This window comes from Nannospalax galili, unplaced genomic scaffold, assembly GCF_000622305.1.
Source record: "Nannospalax galili isolate Female #2095 unplaced genomic scaffold, S.galili_v1.0 scaffold146, whole genome shotgun sequence".
Classification (NCBI taxonomy): Eukaryota; Metazoa; Chordata; class Mammalia; order Rodentia; family Spalacidae; genus Nannospalax; species Nannospalax galili.
In genome coordinates, this window is record NW_008357929.1 from 7,842,076 (window position 1) to 7,860,388 (window position 18,313).

General features: G+C 49.0%; 1 protein-coding gene and 7 non-coding genes across 8 annotated transcripts; 4 read left to right on the top strand and 4 right to left on the bottom strand.

Moving 5' to 3' along the window:
* Window positions 1-391: 391 nt before the first annotated feature.
* Trnat-agu lies at window positions 392-465 on the top strand. The gene has a single exon. It is a non-coding gene; the product is annotated as a tRNA-Thr (tRNA).
* A 398-nt stretch (window positions 466-863) lies between these two features.
* Window positions 864-945, top strand: Trnas-cga. Its single transcript has one exon. It is a non-coding gene; the product is annotated as a tRNA-Ser (tRNA).
* An 11,031-nt stretch (window positions 946-11,976) lies between these two features.
* Trnag-gcc lies at window positions 11,977-12,047 on the bottom strand. The gene has a single exon. It is a non-coding gene; the product is annotated as a tRNA-Gly (tRNA).
* Window positions 12,048-12,187: 140 nt separating this feature from the next.
* Hes7 (hes family bHLH transcription factor 7) lies at window positions 12,188-16,847 on the top strand. Its single transcript, XM_029557586.1, has 5 exons — window positions 12,188-12,269; window positions 12,627-12,693; window positions 14,588-14,683; window positions 15,227-15,314; window positions 15,595-16,847. The coding sequence occupies exons 3-5, from the start codon at window positions 14,588-14,590 to the stop codon at window positions 16,044-16,046; spliced, it is 636 nt and encodes a 211-aa protein (XP_029413446.1). The 5' UTR covers window positions 12,188-12,269; window positions 12,627-12,693; the 3' UTR covers window positions 16,047-16,847.
* On the bottom strand, window positions 16,567-16,655 carry Trnar-ucu. Its single transcript is given in 2 exon segments — window positions 16,567-16,602; window positions 16,619-16,655. It is a non-coding gene; the product is annotated as a tRNA-Arg (tRNA).
* A 325-nt stretch (window positions 16,848-17,172) lies between the features above and the next one.
* Trnal-uag lies at window positions 17,173-17,254 on the top strand. Its single transcript has one exon. It is a non-coding gene; the product is annotated as a tRNA-Leu (tRNA).
* Window positions 17,255-17,624: 370 nt separating this feature from the next.
* Trnaq-cug lies at window positions 17,625-17,696 on the bottom strand. Its single transcript has one exon. It is a non-coding gene; the product is annotated as a tRNA-Gln (tRNA).
* A 511-nt stretch (window positions 17,697-18,207) lies between these two features.
* Window positions 18,208-18,280, bottom strand: Trnak-uuu. Its single transcript has one exon. It is a non-coding gene; the product is annotated as a tRNA-Lys (tRNA).
* Window positions 18,281-18,313: the final 33 nt, after the last annotated feature.

Here is an 18,313-nt window from a genome sequence, read left to right on the forward strand (position 1 = left end):
AACTTCCACCAATTCAAACTACACTCGGATCTCTGCCATCACTGCAGCAAGGTTTATCCTGAGAAGCAGAGAGGCAGCTTGTAACTAAAGGGTTGGGCAGGTGGATGCTCCGGCAAGCCCGCGGGGGATCCGAAGCAGTGGAGGGTTTAGTTGCTTTTTTAGATTCGTGGTCACCACACTGGAGATGGTCCTTGGGCAGGTCAGTTTAGTTGACTAAGGCACCTGGAGACATGCGTCGGTCAGCCCTTCAGTCCTTGGACTGAGAGCCTGAAGGGAGAGGAGAACCTGGGAAATAGGTTGAATGACCGAAGACCCACGCAATTTGAAGAGTCGAGTAGCTAGAACGGCACTAACAGTTGATCTATTTCGAGGCACACCCACGTACCCCGTCGGCGCCGTGGCTTAGCTGGTTAAAGCGCCTGTCTAGTAAACAGGAGATCCTGGGTTCAAATCCCAGCGGTGCCTGACTCATTGGGGAAGTGGGTATATTATTGCTGCGAAGAAAATCCATTCTACTTCCCTCACGAAGGGTTCTTCTTCTTACCAAGCCTGCCTTTGGGTTTCCTTTCCCGTGCACTTTTAGTGTACGATTGTAGGCTAAGATACTTTCTAGATGCCGAAAAGAAGCAGACATCCTAGCTCACTTCCCTTAGCGGCACGGAGGACCGGACTAGGGCCTGGTCTGGTTTTGCTGGGTACGTCACTGCGGCTCCGGGAGAGGGTAGTAGCCCTGTGAACCCGCTGACCTGGTGGGCTATCGCAGCGCATGCGCACAGCTGCTTTGGGAAAGCCAAGGCAAAGAAATCTGCAGGTCGGGTTCCTTAATAGGCAGCTATAGCTGCGCAGTCCCAAGGCCGCACGCGGCTGTGATGGCCGAGTGGTTAAGGCGTTGGACTCGAAATCCAATGGGGTCTCCCCGCGCAGGTTCGAATCCTGCTCACAGCGTCAGTAGTTTTGCTATTAAAAGTTGCTACCTCGGGAAACGTAAGCAGTTTGTTTTCCAGTTCCTTCTTCCTTAAGAAAAGCTGGTGCAGCATTAATGATAGGAGTCCACCACCCGGAACCAGCCCGCGAGCGCCCCCATGTGAATTTGAGTACTGCCGACCAGTAAAAGCCGTTTTACTGTCAATCTCAATTCATAATTCCATCAAACCACAATGTTTCCCTGCACCACTCAGAGATCTTATTACAGTTCCCTAATCCACTCAGCCTCCTACTCTCCTACTCAACTGTCATTACTTTTTGTCACCTCAAACTACGAATCTCTTTTTCACCTTGCCTCACCTTTTTCTGCTTCACTGAGAAAATATTACACAGACATCCACGATGTATCGGCAACTTCATTCCCAAATTTATATGTTGAACCTTTGGGACATTGTTAGAGCTAGACGACGATGATGTGGGGCCTCCATGATCACAGTAGTTTTAAAAGAAGGGAGACCCCCACCCAACAAGCTTGCTTGATCTATGTGTTGACCTCTGCCAGGTTATGATGCAGCAAGAAGGCTCTCATCAGGCATTCTGGCATCATACTCTTGGACATCCCAGCTTCCACATCCGTGAGCTAACTAAGCTTCTATTCTTTATAGATTACTCAAACTATGATGTTGAGTTAAGCCAACTGGGGGAAAGACTAAAAAGCAGAGTTAACACACTATCTTGATCTACAGTTCTCTCCAAATACCATTCAATTTCTCTGCTTCCCTGGACAGCAAACATAAGGAATGATCTCACGGTCTCTGACTTCCTAGTCTCCTTAGAACCCCCTCCAACCGGGTACATCCTGTGCCCCACCATCACAGCTGCCTTTGTTAAGGTTAGCAAATGACCGTTACATTACAAAATCACCCTTGACACTTGTTACAGCCTACAACACCCTTCTGCTATCCTGCCTCATTAGCAGCTCATTCTCAGTCTCTCCTTGGGTTTCTCATCTTCTGAATCCTAAATGTGGGAGTCATCCTAAAGCTCAATTTTCCAACTTGTTGGGGGATCCTGCTGCTAAGGTTGTAGTCCTCCACGTCTGGATAGCTCTAAGGGGTTCGGAGCTATATGGAAGGACTCCCTTTCTCAGCAGGAGCCTCCTGCTCTCTGCCTGACTTACCTGGAAAGTGCCACCAAGCAAGGATGCCTGACCTTATTTGGAACATGACCTTTGGCATAGTTACCTGAAATAAAACTACCCCCAGGTTTTTTCTATATGATAATTAGGCATTGCCCTATAGCTGGATGATAGGATCCCCCTACCACATGTAAATAAAGCATACTATGAGCACCTATCAGCTGAAGCTTTGGCTGCTGCCTCCACACTATATTTTCCCTGACCCCCACTGAATAAACAGAGCTGTATCACTGAATCTGCCTTCCCGGAAGGGCTTTCTTCCGTCAGTGCTCACTGGCCGTCCTGACCCTGTTCATCGCTTCTGCTCCCTTTGTCCTTGTGGACTGGTGGCCAATGACCCACAAGGGGAGGGAGAGACCCCATACCAACTGTCTGTTTTCTCTACCTGTGCTTGCTACCAGGGGATCTCTAGTCTAGGGCCTTTAAAAAAAAAGAAAATAAATAAATAAATGAATTGGGTGTGGTGGCACATGCCTTTAATTCCAGTGCTTGGGAAACAGAGACAGACAGATTTCTGTGAACTCAAGGTCAGTCTGGTCTACATATGGAGCACCAGGCCAGCTGTGGCTACAGGGAGAGGAGACCCTGTCTCAAAAAGACCAAAACAAAACACAACACCAACCCATGCAAAACATCAAGGGCTGGCTTCCTAGCACTTTGCATAGTGTTAAAAAGACCTTGGGGTCAAACCCCCAATTCCAGGAAAAAAACATTTCATGAATCAGATTCTGTCATTTTTTCTTCCTTTAGAATCTTCCAATGGAAGTGCCAATATGAACTCATGGATATAGGTATATAGATAAGGAATGATGAGATGGCTCAGTGGGTAAAAAGGGGCTTGCCACCAAGCCTAAGGACCTGAGTTTGATTCCTGAAACCCACATGGTGAAAGATGAGAAACGACTGCTACAAGTTGTCTTTTTTTGTTGTTGTTGTTGTTGTTCTTTTTGAGACAGGGTCTCCCTGTAGCCCCAGCTGACCTGGAACTCACTAGATAGACCAGTTGGCCTCAACCCCACAGAGATCTACCCACCTCTGCCTCCCAAGTGCTCAGATTATAGGCTTGTGCCACCACACCCAGCTACAAGTTGTCTTTTGACCTTCATATACTGTGGCATGAATGTGCCACCCCCCAAATAATTGTAAAATTAGTTTTATTTTTTATTTTAAAAAGAAATGAATTGGGGCTGGAAAGATAGCTCAGTGGTTAAGAGCACGTGCTGCTTTTGCAGGGGACCTGTGTTTAGTTCTCAGCTCCTACATAGTAGTAAACAACTGTTTGTAACTCTAGTTCCAGGGGATCTGATCTCTTCTGGCCTCGGCAAACATTGCACACATGGGTGCACTTAGATTCATTGCAGGCAAAACATGCATACAGGTAAAACAAAATAAACAAAATACATAGCTGGGTGTGGTGGTGCATGCCTTTAATCCTAGCACTAGGGAGGCAGAAACAGGCAGATCTTTGTGAAATCCAGGCTAGCCTTGTCTATAGAATGAGTTCCAGGCTAGCTGGGGCCACAGGGAGACCCTGCCTCAAAAAAAACAAAAGCAATAACAACAAGAGCAAAACCCCAGCTATGAACTAATAAATGCCATTCTTTGCTAAAATGAACTAAGGGTCTTTGGAGAAAAGGCTGATTTCAGAACTGGGGTTGAGTTCTCTTGGAACACTTTGTGTTTCAAGGAAGCAAGTATTCAAGGAATAGCTAATAAATAACAAGACTACCACTGGCTAAATCTAGGAACTGGGCATTAACTTGGAAATGCAGCTCAGTTGGTAGAGCACTTCCCTAGCATGCATGGAGGACTTTTGATCCCCCATACTTTATAAAACTGGGTGAGGGCACGTGTCTATAAACCCCATTGGGAGGTGGTGGCAAGAGGATCAGAAGGTCAAGGTCATCCTGGGCTACATGAGAACTTGACTTAAATAAATAAATAAATGTTTGCAATGGAGTATATAATTCAATAGTTCATTTGATAAAAGAAGAATAAAAAGTTCTACACAATATAAATAGACAGGTTTGCAAAACAAAAATTCTTTTTTTTTCTTTTTGAGACAGGGTCTCCCTGCAGCCCCAGCTGGCCTGGAACCCACTATGTAGACCAGGCTGGTCTTGATCTCAATGAGATCCGCCTGTCTCTGCCTCCCGAGTCCTGGGATCAAAGGCCTGCATCACCATGCTTGACTTTATGTGTATGCGTGTATTGTGTTCATGTATGTGAGTGCACCCGTGTCATGCAAAGCCCTCAAAGGACAGAAAAGGGTGTTGGATCCCCTGGAACTGGGTTAACAAACTGCTGTTAGCCACCATGTGAGTGCTGGGATTCAAACCCGGGCCTTCTGCAAGAACAGCCAGTGCTCTTAACTCCAGGTTTTACTTATTTTTATATCATGTGTATGAGTATTTTACCTTCGTGTTATCTAGGTGTACCACCTGCATGCAATGCTGGCAGAGGCCAGAAGAGGGTGGTGAACCGAACCCAGATCCTCAGCAAGAGCAGTCAGTGTTCTTAACCATTGCGCAATCTCCTAATTTTTTTTTTTTTTTTTTTTTTTTTTTTTTTTTTTGTCTTTTTGAGACATGTAGCCCAGGCTGGCCTCAAACTCCTTATACAGTAGAGGAAGACCTTGAATGCCTGATTCTCCTGCCTCTCTGCCTCCTAAGTGCTGGGGAGTACAGGTACCACCATGTCCCAGCTGTTTGTTTTGCTTTGTTTTTTGAGACAGGGTCTTCCTTAGCCCTAGGTGGCCTGGAACCCACTTTGTAAATCTCACAGAGATCCACCTGCCTCTGCTTCCTGAGTGTTGTGATTAGAGATGTCTTTTCTTTCCTTTCTTCCTTTCTCTCTCTCTCTCTCTCTCTCTCTCTCTCTCTCTCTCTCTCTCTCTCTCCCTCTCCTCTCCCCTGCCTCCCTGCCTCCCTCCCTCCCTTCCTTCATTCCAACATATCTTGACCGGTGTGGTGGCACATGCCTGTAGTCCCAGCACTTGGGAGGCAGGGGCAGGCAGATCTCTGTGAATTCAAGGCCAGCCTGGTCTACCTAGTGAGTTCCAGGCCAGCTGGGGCTATAGAGAGACACTATTTCAAAAAGACCAAAAAATAATAAATAAGTAAAATAAATAAATAAATAAATAAGCAAATAGCATATCTTGCTATTTAAGGTAGCCCAGGCTTGACTTAAACTGGTGACCTTCCTATCTCAGCCTCCCTCAGTGCTGGGAAGATAGGCATGCATCATCATTATCCAGACAAGATGGAAATTTTTTTCTTTTTTTGAATTTGAACAGGTTCAGTTTTACTTTAAGAAAGGCACTTAGCACACAGCTGGAAAAAATATTGATTCTGAAGCCAAGCATTAAATATATATTGAGTGTCTTTTGTTTACATAAACATTTACAAGGTCTGTTCATTTGAAAACAAAAGGTACTCCTCTGAAGACCAGGCCTTAAAGCAATAGTGGAGCTGCATCAATGAATACAACTTGATTTTCCTTTCTGGAGGTGAAATGATTCTCTTCCTTGTAAACATTTTAAGTGAAAAACCATTCCCTCTGGAGAGCTGTTAAATGCCAAAATGCTGAGATTGCCTTACAAGTGACTTCTCTTGTGATATGTTGTATAGGTGTACACCTGGGTCCACTCAACTGCAATGGAAGAATTCCCTGGATGAGATTGATGTGTCTAGTGCACTCAGATGCAAAGCAGATTTGCGACCTCTTTCCCAATGATAGCTCACAACCATGTTTTGATATGTGATATTAGGTTTGAAGATCATTTCATAAATCTTTACCTTGGTCTTCTCTCATTGTGATGGCTAATCTTCATTATCAACTTGACTGAATTTAGAATCACCTAGGAGACTCTCCTCTGGACATGTTTATAGGGCATTTCTAGGGTACCATCCCATTAGCTGGGGGTTCAGAATGACTGTGGCTGGTCTGGAAGTTCTGCCCAGATGGAAAATTCTTAACAGCAGATAGCCAACTAATTACTATGTAACCAATGTGGAGTTAACATTTTATACCAACCTAGGGAATGAATTTTTTTTTCTTTTTGGTCTTTTTGAGACAGGGTCTCCCTGTAGCCCCAGCTGTCCTGGAACTCACTATGTAGACCAGGCTGGCCTTGAACTCACAGAGAGCCACCTGCCTCTGCCTCCCAACTGCTGGGATTAAAGGCATGTGCCACCACGCCTGGCTGGGAATGAATTTTTAATTAAGTATAAGTAATAAAGAGTCTCGAAGTACTTTCCCACAAATTACACATTTTACATATTAATTACTAAAGAAAAATCATAACTTTACAGTGGAGAAATCTGGTTGACATACAATTTTGGAAAATTATTGAGTGTATGATGTATGTATGTGGATGCACATATGCCATGGTGCGTATGTAGAGGGCAGAGGACTTTGTACAATCCTGTCTCTTCTTCCACCTTTACTTGGGTTCCAGGTATCCAGTTGCTTTACCCAATGAGCCATCTCACCAGTCCTTAATATGTAAATTTTAACCATACACATGAGGCCAGTTATCTGAGGATCAGCATGAACTGACACCTGTCTTCTGATGCACTAAGAACACAGTGTCACTTCTGTGTCAATGTTCCTACCAAAACTTGAATCATTTTCTAAAAATTTTATTTATTACTTTTATTTTATGTGTATGTGTGTATTGCCTGCTGTAGGTAAGTGCACCTGTGTCGTGCAGTGCCCGCAGAAGTCAGAAGAGGCTGTCGGATCCCCTGGGATTGGAGTTATGGACAGTTGTTAGCTGCCATCTGGGTGCTGGGATTCGAACGGGGGTCCTGTGCAAGAACAACCAGTGTTCTTAACTGCTGAGCCATCTCTCCAGCCCCCAAAACTTGAATCTTAACTATGAAGAAGCATCAGAGACACCAAACTGACCGACATCCCACCACATAATGATCCTAAACTCTTCAAAATGTCAAGGCAGGCCAGGGTTACTGCTCAGTAACAGAGTGCTTGCTTAGCATATGTGTGAGGCCCTACTCCTGCCCCAAATATCAAGGCAAAAATGACAAAGATTCAGTTAGATTACATCAGACTAAACTGACATAACTAAATGCAATGCGTGACCTTGAATTGGAAAAAATAAAGGATGTCATAGAAGAACTGGGGAACTGTGACTGGTGACTGTACATTCAAGAATACTATTGTATTCATTTTAGTGTCTTTGTGTTTTCTTTTCTTTTGGGGGGTGGGCAGAGTAAATATAGATTTATTAAAGAAAACTCCTGAGAGTGGTAGGGGCTTCAAGGACGAGTGCCCTTAGTGTCCTGATTTTGATAGCTGTGCCATTATGTAATAGGCTTCTAATGGTCTTGTTCTTAGGAAATACACAGAGCAACTAGGGGCAAAAGGGCCTGATTTTCCCATTTTAGACCCAAATTGTTCAGAAAGGATAGAGTAAATGGAATAAATACAAACAACTGGTGGACCTGGGGAAAAGAGTACAGAGTCCCTTCTACTATTCTTGCAACTTTTCTGAATATGTGAAATGATATAAAATTGAAAATTCCAAAAACAAGATGAAATAAACAAACAAAGGGCAAAAAAGGAAGAGCTCTTTCCAATGGCTTCTCATCGCATTCAGGGATAAATTCTCACCATGACCTAGAAGGCTCTACCACCTTCCACACACTCCCCTCTCTGATCTTACTTTTTACCACTCTAGCACTTGTGACCTCCCTTCCAGTCTGGCCACTTGCTGCTCCTGTTCCCTCGGCAATCCACCTCAAGGCTTTCAGCTAGCAGCACCTACTGCTGCTCTTCAGGGATCCTCACAGCCCTCTCACCTCTTAAATCTCTTAAGTTTTTCCATGATGAGACTTTCCATAATTAGGATTCTCACCCTCTGTTCCCCTTCTCTGCCTTTCCTCCATAGCACTTACCATCTGCCAAATAGTGCATTGTGTAATGTACACTGGCTGTTTCCCCCATAAGGACAGAGCTCATGGCCTGTTTTGCTTGGAGCTGTTTCCACAGGGCCTAGAACAGAGCATGGTATACATCCTATAAAGACATGCTGAAGACTGATGGAATGACAGGTAGGGTCAAGCTTTTGCAGTCAGGGTTTTTTTTTTTTCTTCAGTCTTTTTGAGACAGGGTCTCATTGTAGCCCCAGCTGTTTTGGAACTCACTATGTAGACCAGGCTGCTCTTGAACTCACAGAGATCTGTTTGCCTCTGCCTCCCAAGTGCTGGGACTACAGGCGAGCACCACCAGTCAGGCCCTATAGTCAGGGGTTTTAAATCTTCTAAATTTCATTCTCAACGACAACTTGCCCAAAACAAACAAACAAACAAACAAAAAAAAAAAAAAGGAAAAAGAAAAAAGATGCTCTCTCCTTGTAACCTCTATTCTATCTGGGTCTGTGTGATTCCCTCTCTTTAATTTCGATACCCAAGTTAACAGAGTGGGTCCACAAGAGTTTGCCTGGGAACCTAGAAATCTTTCGACTATGGTATTGCTTTGGTCTCTTACTTTCTAACCTTTAAGCCTTCAGGAACCAACCCTTCAGGAACCCCCTACCCAAGATGCAGGGTATTTCAGAAAGCCAACTTTTTCCTTTGAAGAACTGAAGGGGAAGGACAGGAGCCATGGAACCCAGGCCTGGAGAGATGGTGCCTCAGGAGAGGGGAAGCTAGGACACACAGACCACCAGCTCTGTTAGTCTTTCTTCCTACTGCCTGCCTCCCTAGAGGTTTAACATATGGACACAAGCTCCTAAGGTGGGATCTTAGGAGTTTAGGCTCCATAAAGAGGGTGCAGGGAGATACCAGAAGCACAGATGCCTGTATCTGTTCTGTTAGGACACAACCATTACATGCATAGACTCAGGCTCTCTTTGAAACAGAGGCTTGTGACCTGCACAGAGACCCTCACCAACACCCTCAAACTCATACATTAGGGACATCTGCACCAGAGGAGTGAGTTGGAGTACAATCACAGAGCTCATTCAACTAGTCTCAGTTGGGGGCAACCCTAGATTTTGCGGGCCTGAAAATTATATAATTTTTAAAAGAAAATTCAAAATCAGGCATTAAAAGTTATATTTAGAGTAAAACAAGAATGCAGCAATTTATACATCTAAAAAGCAGACAAAGGATGAAGCTCAGGGGGAGCATTTGCTGAAGGCCCTGGCTTCAGATCGCCTGGGTCAACTGGTGTATTGAGTGATAAAGCTGATAAATAGCCAATGAAGTAAAACATGGCAAGGATAGCCTAGGCAACATAGCACAACCTATCAAAAATAATTACGATAAAAGCAACTTATTTATATCAACTCCTCTCAACAGACTGGCTCCTTGCTTTGTGTGTTTCAGCTGGCAGGGGCTTTGTGTGTAATTTGCAGAATCCTATGGACTTGTGAACATTGTGCTGGAACCTCCTCCAGAGTTTGTATCAGTGAGGGCTCCTGAATTTTATTAGCATTATGGTGAATTGGCCTGTGCACTTGAATTTTTTTCTGGGGGGGGTCTTTTTGAGACAGGGTCTCCCTGTAGCCCCAGCTGTCCTGCAATTCACTATGTAGACCAGGCTGGCCTTGAACTCACAGAGATCTGCCTGCCTCTGCCTCCTGGGTGCTGGGATTAAAGGCGTGCACCACCACTTGAATTTTTGGTCCTACATCTTAAACAGGCTCTCAGCCTGCTGAGAAGTACTGTTCTTTTAGCCCAGTAGGCTTGTTTTTCTACTTTTCAAAATGAGCACTTCACACCTTTCTGATCAAATGGCCTATAGCACTTTTGATGCCCATGGGAATAACCAGGCTCTGGGATGGGGTTGGATAGATGCCATTGGGGGTAGAGAATCATCCTCAGTAGCAGAGAGGACTCTTCTCCCATAGTGAGGAGGGGAGGTAGAGGGTATAGTGCAGGGTGAGGGCTCTCTCTGATTGTTCCCTTTTCTTAGAGAACAACTGATCAAGCTAGTATGCCAACGGTCAAGTGGTCTTTGTTATCAAGGCTGGCTTTGAATTTCAGTAGCTAGGACTAGAGGCACAGATCACCATGTCCAATTCCAAGACAATTTAAATGCTCAATTAATTTGCAGAGCTGGTAAGCAAATGTAGGGCCTTTGGGCAAGCTCTACCAGGGAGCTACATCACTACCTTCTCTCCTTCAAGTGATTTTTTAAAAAAATTATCTCCAGCGGAGTGTGGTGGCACACAGCCTGTAGTCCCAGCACTTGGGAGGCAGAGGCAGGCCGATCTCTGTGAGTTCAAGGCCAGCCTGGTCTACATAGTGAGTTCCAGGCCAGCTGGGACTACAGGGAGACCCTGCTTAAAGAAAAAAAAAAAAAAATAGCTCTCAAATGATCTTTAAAACATAAATCAGAGAATACAGCTTTCCTGGTGAAAATTCTCTACTGGCTACCATTGCACTTAGACTAAACCCCAAGGTCTTCTAGTACTTCCAAGGTCCGACGATGCCTGACTCTCCCATCTTTCAGCTGCTACTCCCATTCTAGGTTCATTGGACCCTTTTTTCTCTAGCTCCCACCAAATTCTTTTCCTATAGCAGGACTTTCGTAGTTGTTCCTCTGGCTTGGGCCCAAGGCTGGCCGCGTTGGGACATTACCACCTCCTTACAGAGATTGTCTCTGACCACTCTCAACTAAAACCTTACAGCCTTGTAATATTATCCTATTCCATTTTCTCTTGGTTGTTTCCTCTCCCCGCCCCCCCACTCCACTCCACTCCAATAATGCATGTTTCCAGGAGAGCTCAGAGCCAGCACACCCCCAATGCCTAACAATAGTAGGCACCTAAACTCAGAAATACAGGTCGAGTGGATAAATATATAATACACCAGTTGCGTTCACCAAGATGCCGGGGTTATTTAGTGTCCTTCTAGGGCCACTGCCCAGGTTTGGAACAGAGAAGGAAGCATTGCTTGCTATTCCTTGCCAATCCAGAAAGAGACCCAGCGAAAGAGACTGAGTCAGGAGAGAGAGGAAAGAGACAGACCCTGCGAGCCCAGGAAAGCCGGGATGGGGATGCAGGAGAGGCGCACTGCTCCGGAAGAGAGCGTAAAGCCAGCGCAGCGAGTCCGGAGCTCCCAAGTGGCCTCGGCAGGTGGCCGTGCGCGGTCCCGCCCTCCCGCCAGCGCGACGCGTGCGGGATCAAAGATGCGGGGAAGGGGCGGGGCGAGGAGGTGCCGGGAACCTAGGGTGCTAGCCGGCCAGCTTCCCAGGGGATGGATGACCAGAGCGTGGGAGCGCAGTGTCCGGGAGGCGGCACAGACCCACAAAGACCTCGAGACATCCCGGAGACACGCAGAGGAGAGTAGCATAGGGACCAGAGACTCGGAGGCCTGAGAGGCCGCTCTAGACCCAGAGACAACCGCAGCAGAAGTCGGTTAGACACCTGGGCAGAACACAAGAGTCGCTAAGAGGCTCTCAGACCCGGAGGCATAAAGGCGCAGGCCCTTGGACTTGGGAAAAGCGCCATTCAGAGAGCAAAAAGTGAGAGAGGAAAAGGAGAGCAAAGGAAGGGGTTGGGAGTGTGGAGGCCGGAAGCCCAGAAGATTGTCCCACCGAGAAGACCCCCTGGGTGGGGATGCCATCGCTACGTCCTTTCTCAGGGTCAGGCCTGGGGCGGTGTGGGTAAGGGGTGGAGGGAGGTTGTGGAGGCAGCAGGGCCTCCAGACTATGGAGGAGCGTTCAGGGGCCTTCGGACTACATCAGGAGCTTCCAACTCTGGGGCAGAACCAAAAGCTACACTTCATGTTAGGTCAAAATGTTCAAGCAAAGATGTTTGTTTAAAGTGTCATCAAATTAATTTTTTTCCTTTTTGGAGCATTGGGGGAGGGAAAAGTGAAATGTGCATTGGCCGGGAATCGAACCCGGGCCTCCCGCGTGGCAGGCGAGAATTCTACCACTGAACCACCAATGCATCTGGCAAAAAGTTTCTTACTGAATCTACCTGAATGTCTACAAGGCGGAGCCTAGCTACCGATTCGGGAAGGAGTAACCCAGAATGGTTGAGGTGGGTGGTTCTCCAGGTCATTCTTCCTCTCTCCGGGATCCGGCCACCGGGCCATAAAGTGACTCCATATGGCCAGGGGCGGACCCACACCCGGGTGCGAACTGTCCCTGCCCCGAGCCTCACAGGCAGGTGAGAAAAATTCAACCACAGACCTGGTTCCCAAGGAGGGGGGCGGCGGGCACTGCCGAGGCCACCCATCTGTGCTCCCATTTGGCCGAAGTAGGGGAAGGTGGGATGTGCTGGGGGCCCTGATCCCAAATGGGAGCCCCCTCCTCAAGGCCTGGGCTCCTCCCTCTCTGGCTTTTGCCAGGCAGCCTCTCAGGGGTGTGTGTGGAAATCTCAGGATGTGGAGGGCTCTGAAAAGAGGCCCCACTTGTTTCTGACTCCACAACTACCTTCTGTCCTGGTTGTTAACCATGTCTTTCTTATGTCCTTTCCCCTGGCCCTGTTTTCTTGTCTTGTTAAATTTTGAATTTACCCTCTTAGTCACTTCCTCCTGAAGTCTCCAAGTGTTGATACATTCTTCGGCAGAGGGCCATGCTTTTGGTCTGAGGTGGGTATTGATCCCTCTTCGTATTCCTTTCCTGTACCTTTATGAGAAGTCACATTTTCTTGCTCCCCAAAGTTCCTAAGAGGCCTCTAGAAACAAGAACTCCGGAGCCCTTGTGTGAGGTTGGTCCGCGAGCTATACTCCTGAATTTAGTTTTAAACCAAATGCTTGTAAATGGAGAGATTTCTTCACTCCTACCCATGCTTTAAAAACGACCCTTCTTCCTTGAAGTTCCGGGGTTGTCCTTTTCACTAGATCTGCAGGGATAAGCAGTCCCCCCACCCCCGACCCCAGCCCCGAGCTTGAGCCGTTCAAGCCAAGACTATCGCATGGTCCGCACAAGCGCGGAGATATGGTGGGAATCGGGTAAAAGTGATGGGTAACAACCACGTCTTTTCCACAGCTAGGCGGTAGGATCAGGCGGCTCTGCTCTGCCCAGGAGGATGGGACTATGAGGGAAGCTATATATATTCAGTCTGGAAGCTAAAGAGTGCTAACCTTTATTTCAGTGTTGGTGGGGGAACGGTGAACCTCCAAGAATGCTACAATTCTAGGAGATCCCCGAATTTCATGCCTAAGCGAGTTCTGTCCCAAATTGCTTAAACTCCCTCTACCCTAATATCCTCCTCCCTCCAGCTGGGTCCCGCTTAGTTGTATAGCCTTATGGTCCTTACACCAACCGGTGGTGCATTCCTCTCACACTTCCCACACTGGGGGTCAGTGCTCCTCTCCTTCCCCTCCCCCTCCACTCTCGGCCTTTCCGGGAGCCTCGTGCCGGGGTCCCTGCCCCGCGGCGTCCAGGTGCTGAAGGGGGCGGGGCCGTGTCCCATCCCTCCTACCCAGTCGCGGCGGGATATAAGGATCCAGGCAAGCGAGCACCGGGTCCGCGCCAGGGTCCGGAGGAGCAATGGTCACCAGGGATCGAGCTGAGAATAGGGACGGTCCCAAGGTGAGAGGTGGGAAGGGAGGGAGCAGAGATCTCTGTTCCAGGTGAGGATGGAGATCTCTGTTGGGGTGAGAATGGAGACGCAGGACTGAAAGAACAGAGATGCTCGTGGGACCTAAAGAACCTGCAGAGTATGAAAAAGGGGCTTGCCTGGGAGGTGGAAGCAGAGGTCTAAGGCTTTGAATTTCGGGGGGCAGCAGCTCGTGGCCTGGAGGGCTCGGGAGCCGACCAGAATTTGGGTAGGATAAGGGAGAGGAAGCCGGGCTAGGTGGCTCACGCTGGTAATCCCAGCACTCTGCCCCAAGTTTGAGGCCACCGGGGTGAGCCCCAGCAAAACAAAAAATAAACAAAGGGGGGGGGCATAAAATAGGCTAGAGAAGGACGAAGCCAATGGAGAAAGGTGGGAAGAGAGAGGCTCTCTGCAAGCAGCTGTGAGCCACATCTAGTCCAAAGCTGTCTTGATGAGAAGACTTTGAGGCATTGGTTCCAGAGGTACGAGTTGAGGGAGTGAAGAACCGGTGGGGAAAGGTGACGGCCTGGAGGGTTTTGAGCGAGAAGAGGAGGCAAGGTTGCGCTAAGGTCCGCCTCTCTCACTCTGGCCTGCCAACTCCCACCCACATGGTACCGCTCACTTGCCTGGGAGCAAAGAGGGTCCCCAGAGTTCTTCACTGAGACAGAGATTACGCAGACAGAGACGAAGGGAGAAAAGCGGAGAGACATAGAAGGGGAAGTGGGAGGAGGAGACCAAGGGTAAAAAGCAGAAAACCTGGGTCGGGGTCGTGGCGGAGGTGGGGTGGGGTGTGTGAATGAATGGTTAGCCCTAGGCAATCTGGGGTTTGAGGAAAGGGGTGCAAGCGGACTCTCCCAGCCGCAGGATCTGGATGCTTGTTGGTCGTTGCTGAGTCTGGGTCGGGTCGGGTCGGCCAGCTCTCCCTATCTCCCTGGTAACAGATGCTGAAGCCGCTGGTGGAGAAGCGGCGCCGGGATCGCATCAACCGCAGCCTGGAAGAACTGAGGCTGCTCCTGTTGGAGAGGACCCGGGACCAGGTCAGTTCCACAGCCAGTCCCACACCCTTAGGCATCCTGGTCTTGCGTCCCAGGGCTTCCCACTGGGGTGGGGACCTAAGCTGGAGTGGCGATCCTCGTTCCAAGGCATCCTGACCCAAGGTCCAGTCCTTGAAATCCCATCCCAGAAACCTTCTCGCTCTCAGAATTCGATCTTCGGCACCCTGCGGGTCTTGGCTCTGTGAACTGGGTTCCCAGGGTGCGTCAGTTTCACACTTTGGGTCTCTAAAGGTCCGCTTCCGCTTCCCATACCCCCCTTTACATCCCCTCCAGATCAACCAGCTTCAGTTCCGTTACTCCCGGGGTTGCAGTTCAAACACTCCCTCCCACGTTGGGAACTGGTTCCCCTCCCTCCGGTTGGGCAGTGTGGTCTCCGGGTGGGACAGGACCTGTCTTGGTCATCTCCGATTTCAGTTCAGGGGGGCACCCGCAGCTCCCGCATCCGCCCCTCCCTTCTTCCCCCTGCCACTTCCCCCCTCTCTCCCCACCCCTTTCTGTCTCTGCGCCCTCCCCTCCCGCCTGTAGAACCTCCGGAACCCGAAGCTGGAGAAAGCAGAGATACTGGAGTTCGCCGTGGGCTACTTGAGGGAGCGAAGCCGGGTGGAGCCCCCGGGTACAGCGCGGGGGTGGGGCAGGGAGGGAGGTGGGGACCCCGGGAGGGGCGGGCCCTTCGGGGGACGGTGGGCTTGGGGAGCTGCCGGCTGGGTTGCTCGGCGAGGTTAATAACCCCCGCGCTTGTCTGTCTCTGTGTCTCCCTCGCTCTTCCCCTCTGTGCATCCATCTGGCCTCCTGTCTGTGCGCCCGTCTGACCTCGGTATCTCTGCGCCCCTTCCCTTCCCTCACCCCTGTTGGGCCCCGGGCCTGCCCGCCTGTCCTCCCGCCGGCCGCACCAGGGGTTCCGCGGTCCCCAGCCCAGGACGCCGAGGCGCTCGCCAGCTGCTACTTATCCGGCTTCCGCGAGTGTCTGCTTCGCTTGGCGGCCTTTGCGCACGACGCCAGCCCGGCCGCCCGCTCCCAGCTTTTCTCCGCGCTGCATGGCTACCTGCGCCCCAAACCGCCCCGGCCGGAGGCGGTAGATCCCAGGCTTGCAGCGGCGCGCCCACCGCTGGACCCCGCCGCACCCATCCTTGGCCCCGCGCTGCAGCAGCGCCCCCCAGTACACCAGGGCCCCCCTAGCCCGCGCTGCGCTTGGTCCCCAACCCACTGCTCACCCCGAGCCGGGGATCCCGGCGCCCCGGCGCCCCTCACCGGACTGCTGCCACCGCCACCGCCGCCTTACAGACAAGTCGGGGCGCCCAAGGCCCCGCCACTCCCACTGCCCGCCTTTTGGAGACCTTGGCCCTGAGCTTTGGGGGGCTGGAGGTGGGGGTTGGGGGTGGGGTAGAGACTGCAGGCCGAGGGCAGGAGAGGGACCCCGGCATCCAGGCGAGGTGTTGGGGAGGGTAGTGGGGCGCGCGGGCTCAGCGCGCGGGTGAGATGTGGTCTATATTAGAGTATCTATATAAATATATATTTTCCTGCTTCCTATCCCTTTTCCCTGCCCCACGACCCTGCGTGTAGGATTGTACCCTTTCTGCCCCAGCCCAACCCCAGTTCCTTCCCGAGTCCCTAGTGCATGGAATAAAGTGGTTATTAAATCCCCGTGTGTCCCCTAGCCAGGGGCCTGCCTTTATGTCGGCGTCCACGCCCACTTGTCCATTCCTTTCGGTCTCCCACCTTCAGTCTCCATGGCCCAAGCCCTGGGGCAGACAGGTAAGTGAAGAGCAGAGTGGGAGACTAAGGTCGGAACTGAAACCAATTAGAAAACAAAGAGTAGGGTGGGGGAAGGAATGGGGGGCCTTGAAATTAAAACTGAGAAATAAAACCGACTCTGGTGGGATTCGAACCCACAACCTTTGAATCGCTTGATTTCATCTCTAGAAGTCCAATGCGCTATCCATTGCGCCACAGAGCCACCTGGCAGGCGGCGCCTTCTCTCAGCTTACGGACACTAGCATAGGAAAAAGGGGTCGAGTCCGGGAAAGCTAGGGCAAGGAAACTGGGCGGAGCATAAGAAGAGCCGGGGGAAGGGCTCAGAGGCCAGCTGAACGAGAGGAAGCCCGCGGAAAGCCCGGAGTTTAGTGGGAATGAGGGTGGGCACGGGTGCCCAGGAGTAGGGAGGGAGAGTAACCGATTCGGAGCTAGCCGGCAGTGCAAAACTTGGGCTGCCCGCTTGGGGAGTGCTACCAAGAGGGCTTATTCTACTCCCAGATTTTATCCCGCTGAATAAATTTGTTTTGTTGTAAATCTCCATGTCTTTTGGTCCATTTGTTTCGCTGCTTTATTATGTTGTCCGGTGTCTCGGTGGTTCCTCGGTGTTTGTTTGAAACGTACAGCAAAAGAGGGTCAGATCGGTTCAGTGTTTCCAGCATAAGCCAGCTACTTCCTCCTGTTCTCTTAGGAAGACGACCGGGACAAAGAACGCCTATGCGGGTAGCGTGGCCGAGCGGTCTAAGGCGCTGGATTTAGGCTCCAGTCTCTTCGGAGGCGTGGGTTCGAATCCCACCGCTGCCAGGCCAGGGTTTTGTTTTTTTTCCCTTTCTCCCAGGCACCGCTGTTACGCCTTTGTAAAGGCCTACTAGGAGTACTGTTCTTTAGTTTTATGAAAACCACTACGAGTGATATCACCATCAACTTTCCTCCTCATTGTTACCGACAAATCCTAAAAGTACTACCCTATTTCTAGTAAAGACTAATATCTACTGAAAGTGACTTTTATAATTAATCTCCAATGTAAACATATCTAGAAATCTAATACTTATATCTCGAATTCAGTGCAGCTCTCACTATATGTAAATAGTTTCCTATAATATTAATCTGATGTTCCATTATAGGAACTTCACCTACCCAGTGTGAAAATTTCCCAAAAGAAAAGTAAAAGTTAAGGTTCCACCGAGATTTGAACTCGGATCGCTGGATTCAGAGTCCAGAGTGCTAACCATTACACCATGGAACCTCCCACGAGCTGGGGCTTTCTGAAATTATATACATTATATTTTGCATCTTATTTTGCATCTTTTACAAACTATCGTTTCTGGAAATGAACGTGAAGACGCCAACTACCGCTACTGGATGTTGTTATTGAATACCTGAAGTACAAATGCTCTCGTCTAAAGACAAAAGATTACGAGAAAAACACCAAAATTTTTCATTAAAATGCTAGTTTAAAAATACCAATTTAACGTTAAAATAAGATTTTCAAATATTGGATTAAGTCAAATATATTATCAAAATTCATTTCTCGTGGCTTCTAGAAAATTCATTGTACACTTGGCTTGCATAGGTGCTACTCTAAAACATCGCCGCTCCCTTTCATCGTCACCCGTAGAATTATATAACACCCCTGGTTTACTTATCACCACTTTCTTTTTAAAAGAAGGTAAGTATTTTGTTGTTGGATTGTTCCAGTTGAGGCGCAGAATTTATAAATTGCAGTTGTAAGAAGAGGTTGCAACAAAAACGAGTGACGCCCGAACAGGGACTTGAACCCTGGACCCTCAGATTAAAAGTCTGATGCTCTACCGACTGAGCTATCCGGGCTCTTATTAAGCGTGGCTTCTTATGTCTAAAGGA